General features: G+C 34.5%; 2 gene segments (V, D, J or C); both read right to left on the reverse strand.

Moving 5' to 3' along the window:
- Positions 1-5106: 5106 nt before the first annotated feature.
- On the reverse strand, positions 5107-9269 carry LOC141344480 (T cell receptor alpha variable 6-like). The segment is given in 3 exon segments: positions 5107-5377; positions 7800-7914; positions 9230-9269. Coding segments are annotated over 3 exon segments (426 nt in total).
- A 484-nt stretch (positions 9270-9753) lies between these two features.
- On the reverse strand, positions 9754-10274 carry LOC141344481 (T cell receptor alpha variable 12-3-like). The segment is given in 2 exon segments: positions 9754-10160; positions 10235-10274. Coding segments are annotated over 2 exon segments (447 nt in total).
- Between the last annotated feature and the right edge of the window lie 3541 nt (positions 10275-13815).

Below are 13815 nucleotides of genomic sequence, written 5' to 3' on the forward strand. Positions count from 1 at the left end.
TCTGAGTTTAGTAGAGAACCTGGGATCTACATCAGATGTCTTGGTGTCTTTCACACTCTCTAATATAAGCACAAGAAATTGAGGAGCTGATCCGGGATACTGACGGTACCATTGAAGTGTATTTGCAGAGGAATAACTGCAGGATAAAGTAACATTTGAACCCACTGCAGCAGATTCCTCAGTGCTGTCTGGTGTGATTTCATCTCCAAAACTCACACCTGGAAAAGATAATAACTTTTAGTTGTCAAATAGTGTTTGAAATTGATTGATTACAGTGATCATTTAATAAATCAATATTATATATACAGATACATTTTATTGCTACATTGTCAATGTAGCAATACATTAAGGATGTAATATTGTATGTTTCAATTACATAAAAAGAATTTAGCATTTAAGATTAGAAAATACTTTATGGCAAAATATTATGTGTATAGCTTGAATTTAGAAATACAAATGCAAGCAAAACATACACAAATGCACTTACATGTCAAAGCAGAGAGCAGAATGACTGAATGAAGAATCATTGTGTATATGTGTGTGTGTCAGGGCAGCACAACTGAGCTTTCTCACAGTCTAGCAAATGTAACAAGATCATCTCAGATCTATATGTGCTAAACTCCTCCTCTTTTACAGACTTACAGTTTGATGCCAAAAACTGGTGGCCAAATATACTTATTTTAAAACCAAACATTACATTTTATCTAATAAATGTCAGATGGAGTGGGTCTAAAAAAATCATTTTTATGCAGGTCCACAAAATAATATTAAAACAATTTTTCAGCACATAGATGTAAGACTAAAATGTATAGCGATGAGTGGATGAAATGCACTTTTCACAACATTAAATAATTGAATTCTTAATTTAAACAAATGTTTAATTATATGCATGTTATTATCATGGTATAAAAGTCAATAATGTATAGATTTGCATCTTGTCCTCTTTTTGTGTGAGTGTTGAGTGTGTTTTAGTCACTGTGGGCTGCAGAGCACAGTAGTACACAGCAGAGTCAGACACACGCAGATTCTTGATTGTCAGTGGAACTGAATCTGTTGACAGTTTAGAGTCAAATCTCTCCTGGAACTGAGTGTCAGTATCTTCTCCTCCATATTTGTTTCTCTTCAGCATGTATTTAGGAAAGTCATTTTCTTTCTGGATGTACCAGTAAAGTTCTGGTTGTGATAAAGTTGTTTTAAATTTGCATTGTAACGTTACTGATGTTCCTTCAAATTCAGCAATGTGTTGATCAGGCTGATGAACACTCTCTTCTCCATGACACTCTGTAAAGACATTTTAAAAATATTGAATAAACTGTAACTAAACAAGTAACTGTTTTAAGTAATTATGAAAACACAAATTCCCCCACTCACCATAATAAACTGATGCAAAAATGAACAACTTCAACAGCATAGGAGTTATCATATTTATTTGTGACTGAAACAGGAGAAAAAGATACATCATTCATTCAGTCACTTGTTTAAGTAAGTGATAAGATGATTCATGAGGAGGAGAGGTTAAACTGATACAGGAAATGAAAAGGTTTTTTTTTAAGTGGTGTGTATATACTGCCCTCTTCAGGATTTTAATGCAAAAAAATCCTACCAGAGTGAGTTTTGTATTTACTATTCAGTAATATCATATTAGAAAACATTTTTTCTTCTAAAAATTCTGAACCATCCTTTGTCACAGTGTATAAGGATTAACAAATAACCATAATAATGTAACATATACCCTTGATGTATAGATAAAAACAGGGAATAGAAAAATTTAGATTTTTTTTCATACTTCAGAATATTTCTAGAATATATATTTCAATAAAAAGAAAAAAAGGAAACACACTATATATTTTATACTATATACTCATACTCAAACTTTATTCATTTATATGTGGCTGACAGTGACTGTACATTATCTCTTACATTGTAGATTGAAAGGACTAGTTAAAAAAGGTCTTCCTGAACATTTGTTGAGTCCACCAGTTTACGAAACGCTCTTGTGTGTTACAGATGCAATACTGTGTATTGTGTTTTTGTACAGTGTTCTTGTGTTTAATGTGAGTGTGGGCTCCAGGGCACAGTAGTACAGAGCAGAGTCTGATACAGCAGTAGAGAAGATCTCCAGATCCACACGTTTGATTTCTCTTGTAGCTTTTGAATATAGACGAAGATGAGGCTCAGATTTATTTAAATATTCATTAACAAGAAGTAGGAAATTTGGTTTTGCTTCAAGAGACTGTCGATACCACTGGAGAGAGTTAACAGTGCCAGTGGTGGTAGTACTGTAATTACAAGACAGAGTCACATTTTTACCCTCAACAACAGATTTTTCTAAAGACAGTGGTTGTATTGTATCAGCAAAAGAGGTTCCTGTGAAAAAGAAAAGAATCGCAATTAATCAAGCAATAAATGAGTATATTAGAACTGTACAAAGCCTTAAATGGGTTTAAATGTAAATTTTTTTCAGCTGGTTATTGATTTTGGTTTTTACATCATAAATGTGTTGCTTGAATGAACATCTCTTACCCATGCAAAGTTGAATTATTATACAGGTAAAGAGAAGCATGATGTCTTCAGAGAGATCAAAAAATAGTGTAATATCTCACACTCTCAACAGTGTGAATAAACTCCACCCACTGCTGCAGTGTGTTTATTTTCTAACAAGACAAAAAAATACACTTATGCCAGAAACTGATTGAATGTGTGTGTGTGTGTGTGTGTGTGTGTGTGCGTGCGTGCGTGCGTGCGTGCGTGCGTGCGTGTGTGTGTGTGTGTGTGTGTGTGTGTGTGTGTATACACACATTTTTCCATCTAATAAAAAAGTAAATACATTTGGTTTTGCATTTGCTGGTGTTCAAGAGTTGCACTGAGGCTAATGGTCAAATAGAGTCAAGAATAGTGGAATTATGTAAATGAAGATTTGTCTTAGTAAAATTTAATGTCAAAAATGCCAAAATGCATGTTATGTCTCTGGTTTGGTTGCAATCTATGCTATTTTTTAAATGATATTATTTTACTAAATTATTTCATACTAACCAAAGCAGAATATTTTAGATGAGTTTTAGTATGTAATTGTTTTCTAAAAATTCTAATGATTAAAATTAATTAGAAGGTAGGCAAAGATAGATATTAAGGTGTATGAAATTAAAAAGGCAAAAATGGAACGTGATATACTGATCATATTGTTAGTGGGTTTTTTTGTTTGTTTTTTTAATAATTCAGTCTCACAGGTGTCACCACATTTTTTATTACATTTGGGGCTTACAGTAATAGATTGGGGGTTTGATTGTGGTTTTCACAAGATATTTTCAAAGTGAAAAGAGCTTCAGGTTTTTGTACGACATGTCTCATATTTTGTATCACTGGGCTCCTACTCTTAGAGCACAATAATAGTGAGCTGAATCTGACAGACGTACATCAGTAATAGTGAGTTCAGTGGATGTTTGTGATGTAGCCGAATTAAACCGATCATCAGAGGTGTCTTCATAACTACCTGATGACCGTGCATATTTGTATAATAAGAATTGTGGTTCTCTGTTGGGATACTGTCTGTACCAGTAAAGACAGACATAATTAATACTTGTACTATATGAACAGCTCAGCTTGACAGTTTCAGCTTCTTTGGAAGATTTTTCTGTTCCTTTGTCTGGCTCTATGCTGTCTCCAGCCACCAAACCTGTCAACAATAAGCATATATCACAAAAAATAAAAATTAATAAACCAAAAAAAAAAAATTGCATACAATTGTCTTTTTTAATAATAAAAAAAAGAAATTAGTCAATTTAATCATATAGCGTTTGGGGTTTTATGTTTTAAAACTGTTCAGTTTCACCAATAAATAATGTACCTGTTCCCACAATGAGAATCAGTATGACGCATCTGTCCATGTTCAATCAGATCAGTTCAGTTCTCTGTTGAGACTCTCAGTGCTCTGAGCTGTAAGTCACTGTAGATCAGTCAGAAACACACACAGGAACTTCCTTCTTTATAAAGGCATGGCTTGCATTTGTCACTCACATTGCTCATTAGCATTGAAATATTAACTGGTGGAAACAAAAAAGTGTTTGTAGTTGTATTGTCTAGCTTTTTTTATGTATCTTATATAATTTGAAAAAAAGCATTATCTCCATATGAATGTGTGTGAACACTGCCATCCTGTGGCATAGATGAACATGCACTAAATCATTTGAGATGATTTAATGTTTGTCACATTTTGAGCATTTTATGAATTACAGCAGTAGTTCTCAACCTTTTTTACTCCAAGGTCCAATTATTTTTTTTATTTGAGAATAAGCACATTAGTAAAGAGAAGTTGTTGTATACTTCTACAATATTGTTAGAGTTTTGTTACCTTAAGCATTGGTAATGTTCTACTATAGTGTGTTTACTGTTCATTTCATTTACTAAAAGCGAGGTTCAGCTGGGGTCCCAGCACCACTATATGTCCAAGCATCTTCCCACGTTAAATACTGAGGTTCTGTATTTGGATACTGTCTGTACCAGTAAAGTGTAACAATTCTGTAGCTTGTATCAGCAGCTCAGTGTTACAGACTCTCCTTCTGTACTGATGACATTTTGATCCTTATTTGGTCCAATCTGATCTGCAGCCATTGCACCTGCAAACCTGCAAATAAATATTTGGCTTCAATTCAGTCACATTACAGTATCTTTTTTCCTTAGTTTTGGAATCAAAGAGTATTTTACCTAAAGTCATGATTAAAATGAGTACCAAGTGTCTGTCCATGTTTACTAAGTCAGGTCAGTTCTGTTGATACTCTTCTGTTCTCTGGGTTGTGATGCTCTGAGTTTCTGCAGTTATTAAGGAAAATACTCAGGAACTTTCTACTCTCTGTTGATGTTGATGCTGTTTGGCAGTTTACAATTTAGCAGAAAACAACGATATAATATAGAAAAAGAACCAAATATTTAAAGATAAACAAACCTTACCAAGATTATTTATTTTTGTTTCTTTATTGTTGGGTTTGTACGTAGTTCTATGGCGTTTGAATGTATTTTGTCTGGCTTTTGTTCTCGTGTCTAAGTTTTTCAGTTTGGGACTGTGATTATCTTGATTGCTTAGTGCTCCAGTCTGATTAGTAGTTGGTAGAGTTATAGTAATGTCAGGTTTTTGTACAGTGTTCTTGTGTTTCCTGTCACTGTGGGCTCCAGGGCGCAGTAGTACAGAGCAGAGTCTGATACAGCAGCAGAGGAGATCTCCAGATCCACATGGTTTTCTTTGTCTTTAGTGACTTTGGCTGTGAATCTGGAATCTACCTTAGACTCCTGAGGTTGTTTTGCACCGTCTGGGATGAGCACAATGAACTCAGGAGCTGATCCAGGATACTGACGGTACCAATGAAGATAGTACGCAGATGAATAACTGCAGGATAATTTTACACTTGAATCCTCATCAGCGAACACCTCTGTTTTGTTTGGTTTAATTTCATTTCCATATGTTGCGTCTGGGAAAGTAAATTAAACCTTTTATTCAATTTTTTTTTTAAATGAATATTTTAGATTAGTGTCAGCATAAAATTCAAGATAAATGCAAATCACAGAACACTTACATGCAAAGGCATAAAGCAGAATGGCAGAAAGGAAAATCATTGTGTGTTTCCTATGCTCTTTCTAACAGACTCAAAGTTTAAGAAGATCACATGTGGTATCATTGCTTTAAACCCCTCCCCTTCCAGAGAGCTCTTTGAGAGAGCAGATCAGATCTTTTTCATGTTCATATTCATGTCAACTGTGTCATCCCTGGTCATACATTGGACAGTACCCTCTTGTGGGTCCTTACTAACTCTGTCATTTAATATAAATCCTCAAATCTCAATATGCAGAATTTGATCTGGACTAATTCCTCATATTTGTTAAAGTTCTTAAAATTCATAAACTAGATTATTTAGAATTTAGGTTTGCAGTTTATTTTTGGTGGTACTAAAACACTTATTCAGTTAGCACAGCTGTACAACTGACAACAGACACCAAAAGGGACAGAAATAGGCTTAAAGCATGCTTTATAATAGTGTGTATCAGAATTACCACAATGTAATATACAGTCGTGTCAGGTGGTTAGTTGGTTATAGTATAATTTCAGGATAATCCAAATTGATCAACATTTGGCAAAGGGATGATTTATTTACTGTTAGTAATTTATCAGTAGGAAATATAAACTGCATTTAGTGTAGTTGAATTATTGGATTCTTTAAAATGTGAAATATGTTAAATCTTTTTTTTTTTTTCAAAAATCAAAATTCTTAATAAATTCCAATTCTCATAGATTTACCCTTTATCCATGTGCTTACATTGAATATCTCACACAGATCAAGTGTAAATAATAAAGTAATGTTCTTAACAAACTCATGAGCTGTGAAAGAAAGAGTAACAATCACCCACTTTGCTATTGTTGCTCTAAGTTTAGAAGGGAGACTATTTTAACACAGCTTTGCAGAAGCGTTTCTCTTTGTTTCAGATTCTTTATAAGGTTCAGCCTTATATAATTTGAGGAATGATGCCTCCTTGTGGTGAGTTTAAATATTTTGCTGAGCTGAACAAATAAGGGATAATGTACATCCAAGCAGTTATCACAGAATACACCCAAAATGAGGCTTATTACTTGCCAGTTAAAGGAGTAGTTCACTTTCAGAACAAGAATTTACCGATAATGTACTCACCTCCTTGTCATCCAAGATGTTCATATCTTTCTTTCTTCAGACGTAAAGAAATGGTGTTTTTTGAGGAAAACATTTCAGGATTTCTCTCCATATAATGGACTTCTATGGTGCCCGAATTTGAACTTCCAAAATGCAATTTAAATGCAGCTTCAAAGGGCTCTAAATGATCCCAGCCAAGGAAGAAGGGTCTTATCTAGTGAAATAATCAGTTTTTTTTTTTTTTAAACATTTACAATTTATATACTTTTTAATCTTAGACGAGCATTTGAGGTTAAAAAGTATATAAATTGTAATTTGGTTTTCGAAAACAACCCATTATTTTGCTAGATAAGACCCTTTTTTCCTCGGCTGTGATCGTTTAGAGCTCTTTGAAGCTGCATTTTGGAAGTTCAAACTCATGGGCACCATAGAAGTCCATTATATGGAGAGAAATCCTGAAATGTTTTACTCAAAAAACATTATTTCCTTATGAAGAAAGAAAGACATGAACATCTTGGATGATAAGGACGTGAGTACATTATCTGTAAATTTTTGTTCTGAAAGTGAACTACTCCTTTAAGTACAATAAAATGTTTAAAATAAGAGAAAATGCGGCAGTGTGATATGAGAGACATGAAAGAAGTGCTGGCTTTAAATGCCCAGATTACCAGGGAAAACACCTTGAAATGTTGTGACTGACCAACAATAATCCAGTCATGTAATAATTTAAATTCAATTCAGTTGTAACTCATTCTGACATAATTCACAAACAGTAAGAGTGTTGTGAAGTACTGTAGGAAGTAAGGAAGTATTCTGGTATATCATGTTTCCATTTCATTACCTTTTCAGTAACCATACACAGGTGTTTCCACAAGTTTAATTATATTGTGTGAATTATAGATTGTGGGTTTGATGTGGCGTGAGATCAAAGTGAAAACTGAATTTGAGTTTTTGTACGGCTTCACATAGACTTTGTATCACTGGGCTGCTGCTCTTAGAGCACAATAATAGAGAGCTGAATCTGACAGAGTTACACCAGTAATAGTGAGTTCACTGGATGATTGTGGTGTAGTCAAACGAAACCTTCCACTACTTGATTGTGAAGAATATATTAAATAGTGAAGCTCTTCATTAGGATACTGTCTGTACCAATACAAATATACAGGACTGCTGCTAGTATATGAGCAGCTGAGCGTCACAGTCTGCTCTTCCTTTATAACAAAAGCATCTTTATTTGGCGTAATCTGGTCTGCAGTCATCACACCTAAAACAAACAAACAAAAATAATTTATGAGCCTAATTACACAAAATGATCTCAGATTATCTCATTAATACCATTGTAATAAAAAAATAAAATCTACCTGAAGTCAGAATTAAAATCAGCAGTAGCTGTTTTTCCATGTTGAAGTCAGGTCAGGTGTGTATTAATGTTGACTGTGCTCTGAGCTGTAGATCTGTGTTACTGTGAGTCTCCTTAGTTTCACATTAAAACACACTGGAACTTCCTGCTTTCTGTGTGATGATACTGTCTGCCGTTTCTCATGTTTTTGTATTCGTTAGAATATTTTTTTTTTATTAAGCACATTTTGACAATTTGAACACATTTTTTTTTTCTTCTAATTAAAAAAAGTTGGTCAAGAATGGTCAAGGAGAGACAAGAATAGTGTGATTATGGAAAGATTTGTCATATCAGTAACATGCCAAATGCCAAAATTCATGTTAGATCTCTCTGGTTTGGTTGCAATCTATGCTATTTCTAAAATTATATTATTTTACTAAATTATTTCATACTAACCAAAGCAGAATATTTTATAGATGAGTTTTAGTACTTTAGTATTTAGTAATTGTCTTCTAAAAATGTTTTGATTAAAATTAATTAAAGGTTGGAAAATTTAGAAATTAAAGTGTGTGAAATTAAAAAGGCAAACATGGAACGTGATATACTGATCATATTGTTAGTGGTTTTTGTTGCCTAATTCAGTCTTTCACAGGTGTGACCACATTTTATTACATTTGGGGCTTAATAGATTGTGGTTTTGATTGTGGTTTTCACTAGATATTTTCTAAGTAAAAAGAGCTTCAGGTTTTTGTACGACATGTCTCATGTTTTGTATCACTGGGCTCCTGCTCTTAGAGCACAATAATAGTGAGCTGAATCTGACAGACGTACATCAGTAATAGTGAGTTCAGTTGATGTACGTGATGCAGTTGACTGAAACCGATCATCAGATGTGTGTCCAGAACTACCCCATGATCCTGCATTTTTGTATAATAAGAATTGCGGTTCTGTGTTGGGATACTGTCTGTACCAGTAAAGACGCACATATTCACTGTCTGTACTGTATGAGCAGCTCAGCTTGACTGTTTCTGTTTCTTCAGAATTTTGTTCTGTCCCTTTATCTGGATAAATGCTGTCCCCAGCTACCAAACCTGTCAACAATTATTTGTGAAAGCACAAGTTAACACAATTATCACAAGCACAGCACAAAAAAAAAAAAAAAAAAAAAAAATCACAATGAATAAAAAAAAATTGTTGATGTAAATACACTGCTTAATTTTTCACTCAGTAAATACTGTACCTGTTCCCACAATGAGAATCAGTATGACACATCTGTCCATGTTCAATCAGATCAGTTCAGTTCTCTGTTAAAACTCTCAGTGCTCTGAGCTGTAAGTCACAGGAGATCAGTCAGGAACACACACAGGAACTTCCTGCTTTATAAAGGTAGGGCTTGATGTCTTTGCATTTTCACTGTACCTAATTTTCTGCTATTTCTTATGAGCTTGGAGATGAAACAGATGAAAATATAAAGAATATTTGCAATTGAATAGATACATGACCCTGTCACATATATTGCACATAAGAATAATTTGAGATCTTTTAATGTTTGTCATGTTTGACAGTTTCCTGAATTACATGATATTCTAAATTGATTTGTCAATTAAAGCACGGTAATAGGGATTTAATGCCAAAGATTCACTTACTTTGATCATTTTACCAATACACTGATATATATTTTCTGATTTAGATAACTGCCTGTATTTATTAATATGTTTTTATTATTTCTCTGACATAATACTGTAATTGGCAGATACCATTTTCTCACTGTCTTTTTCTCTGTCTCTGTGTTTCTCTCTTGTCTTCTCTCTTGTCCCATTGTAACAGGTTTTTGTACAGAGCTGATGTGTTTCCTGTCACTGTGGGCTTCAGAGCACAGTAGTACAGAGCAGAGTCTGATACAGCAGCAGAGGAGATCTCCAGATTCACATGGATTTGTTCTCTTTTTTCAACTCTAACAGAGAATCTTGGATCTTCATCAGACTCCTTTGCTTCTTTTGCACTTGCAAAGATGAGTACAAGAAATTCAGGTTTTGTCCTGTCATACTGACGGTACCAGTGGAGATAATCTGAAGCTCCCGGGGAATGACTACACGGCAATGTAATATCTGAACCTTCTTCATAAACAACATCAGTAGTGTTTGGTTTGATAACATTTCCAAAGACAGCGGCTGAAAAAGAACATTTTGTCTTGATGAAATGTTTTAAATTAAACAGAAAAACTAATAATTAACCAAATACATACCTGTGGAGGCACAGAACAGAATAATTGAATGAAGATCCATTGTACAAGTGTTCACTCTACCACAGTTTATGTCAGATCTGTGAACACTTGAGTCCCTCCTCTCTGATCCACACCTGTATAAATTTAGTTCAGTAAATTCAATTCTGTTGTTTCTTGCCGCAGTTCCGAGCTAATCTCTGAGAACACTGCCATCTTGTGGCACATTATACCTGCACTATGTGTTAGGCCTACACATGATAATCCATGAAACATAAACTATAGGCTACTTTTACTTGCAAACCACTGATATATTTGTGCTGATCTTGAAATGACTACTCCAGTGATTAGAGCATTATCTTTGAATGCTTTCTGTAAAATGTACCTTTCACTTATACCCGTATAATCACATAAATGTTGTGTTTGTGCAAAGTTATTAAATCTAATTTTAAATTTTGAATGTATTCTATCAGACTTTTGCTCTCATTGTCTGAGTTGGCATTTTAAGAACGTAATTTTCATGACTGTTATGTGCTCCAATCTGATTAGTAGATGGTAGTTGTGACAGGTTTTTGTGCAGTGTTCTTGTGTTTCATGTGGGCCTAAGAGCACAGTAGTGCAGAGTAGAGTCTGATACAGCAGCAGAGGAGATCTCCAGATCCACATGGTTTTGATTTTCATTTTTTCGTTTTTTACTTTAATCTACTTCACAGGTGTGACCACATATTTTATTACATTTAGAGCTGGATAGATTGTGGTTGTGATTGTGGTTTTTACTAGATATATTCAAAGTGAAAAGAGTTTCAGGTTTTTGTACGACATGTCTTATGTTTTGTATCACTGGGCTCCTACTCTTAGAGCACAATAATAGTGAGCTGAATCTGACAGACGTACATCAGTAATAGTGAGTTCAGTGGATGTTTGTGATGTAGTAGCATCAAACCGTTTATCAGCGGTGTCTGCAGCACTCAGTGATCGAGCACCTTTATATGCTAAAAACGTAAGTTCTCCATTATGGTACTGTCTGTACCAGTAAAGCCGAATATTATCACTGGTTGTACTATATGAGCAGCTCAGCTTGACAGTTTCTCTTTCTTTTGTGAGAACATTTTTTTCCTTATCTGGCTCAATACTGTCCCCTGACACAAAACCTGCAAACAAAAAGCAGAATTCTAACCAAACACATTAATGACACATGCAAATGACCAAAATTAGATTGTTAAAACATTGTGGAGTTTTAGATTTTCCAAACTTCACTGTTTCTTTATTTTCAGAATAATTAATGTACCTGTTCCCATAATAACAATGAGTAGAAAGCATCTGTCCATGCTGAATAAAATCAGCTCAGTTCTTTCTTGAGCCTTTCAATGTTCTGCACTGTGTGTGAGACACTAAAGGTCATAAAGACGCCAAGGAACTTCCTGCTTGCTGTCACATGATGATATTTGCTTTGAATACAAACTGCTCAAATTTGACCCTGAACCACAAAACCAGTTATAAGATTTATATACCATCTGAAAGCTGAATAAATAAGCTTTGCTTTGATCTATGGATAGGATAGGACAGTATTTAGCCGAGATACAAGTATTGAAAATCTGGAATCTAAAGGGGGCAAAATAATCGAAATACTGTGAAAACTGCCTTTAAGTTGTCCAAATGAAATTCTTAGCAATGCATATTACTAATCAAAATTAAGTTTGGATATATTTACAGTAGGAAATTTACAAAATATCTTCAAGGAACATGACCTTTTCTTCATATCGTAATGATTTTTGGCATAATTTTGACCTATAAAAATTTTTGGCTATTGCTAATATATCCATACTACATAAAACTTAACGTTTTGTGGTCACACATGATCACATCTAGCTACCTATGTTGCAGCTTTTCTTCTTATGCAAGGAATGAAAGATCCATGTGTGCAGTTTCTCAAGACAATTTGACAACACTGCAGCCCTGTGGTAGAAACGTGCCTGCACATTGTGATTTGCATATAACACTTTTTATGGCATATAGAATCCATTTAATTACTTGTAAAACGTAAGTAGAGTACATACAAAGTGAAGGACAGTACTGAATGACTGTCATAATGTCACTTTAAGAATGTTTAACTCACTGTATGCACTCTATTCTCACTATCTTTCACTGGTAAAAGGTTTTTGTAGGGAACTGGTGTGTTTCCTGTGACTGTGGGCCTCAGAGCACAGTAGTAGAGAGCAGAGTCTGATACAGCAGCAGAGGAGATGATCAAATCCACATGCTTTTGTTCCTGTTTAGTGAGTTTAACAGAGAGTCTTGGATCTACATCAGATATTTTGGCACTTTTTGTTCCATCAAGGATGAGCTCAAGAAATTCAGGAGCAGATCTGGTATACTGACGGTACCAGTATAGATCATCTGCAGAGGAATAACTACAGGATAATGTAACATTTGAACCATCCTCAGCAAAAAGCTCAGTTTTGTCTGGTGTGATGACGTTTCCAGAGACAGCAGCTGAAAAAGAAGAGGTACAGTTTAATGAGGTCTATTTTAATTAAGCTAATCATTAACAATAGAGCACACATATATAAATATACATACATGCCAGACTGTAGAAGACAAAAACAGAAAAGACATCCATTGTGCAGTGCACTGTATTCACTAGAGTCGTTTCTACTCCAGTCTGAATAGATTTGATGGTGTCAGATCTGTAGACCCTCCTCTTTGTTTTACATTTCACTCCCTGAAAATGGTAAAAAGGTCCAGTTACAATCACTGATGTTTTCTCCTGTTTTTGATGCACTTTGAATGGATGTAATGTGTTATACTACATCAGCAAGTTGATCTGTGATTATTTTATTATTTGATCATGAGCACAAGAGTAAACAGCTGTATGTGAGAGTCACATCTTTAATAATGGGTTCAGTCCATCGATTTTTATGACTTTCTCAAGTGTTTATTTTCAGTGATTAATGTTTTGATATTTTATAAAGAGTGTAGTGTCTTTTTAAAAATTGTTGCATGTACTTATACAATATTGTTGCCATTTTATTTTCTCAAGCATTGGTAATGTGAATAGCAAAGAAACACCATGTGTCAGGTTTTTGTACAGTGTTTTTGTGTTTCCTGTCACTGTGGGCTCCATGGCACAGTAGTACAGAGCAGAGTCTGTCACTTTAGCAGAGGAGATCTCCAGATCCACATGGTTTTGCTTTTCATTGTTGGGTTTAGCAGTGAATCTGGGATCTACATCAGACTTCTTAGCTTCTTGTGAACCATATATGAAGATTACAAGGAATTCAGGAGCTGATCCAGGATACTGACGGTACCAGAATAAAGACAGTGCAGATGAGTAACTGCAGGATAATGTAACACTTGAACCCTCAACAGCAAACTCCTCAGTTTTAGTTGGTTTAATTTCATTTCCATACACAGTACCTGCAAAAATAAATCAGCATTCATAAATGTGTATTTAGAGTGTGGTCAGTGATTTATTCAGTGGTATAAATACCACCTTAATTAAAATTCTTTAAACATTATTATTGCTTAGAATATTAAGATGCAGTTTAATACTTACACACAAAGACAAGTAGCAGAATAACAGAATGGCACACCATTGTTTGTGT

This window comes from Garra rufa, chromosome 10, assembly GCF_049309525.1.
Source record: "Garra rufa chromosome 10, GarRuf1.0, whole genome shotgun sequence".
In the NCBI taxonomy this organism is placed as follows: Eukaryota; Metazoa; Chordata; class Actinopteri; order Cypriniformes; family Cyprinidae; genus Garra; species Garra rufa.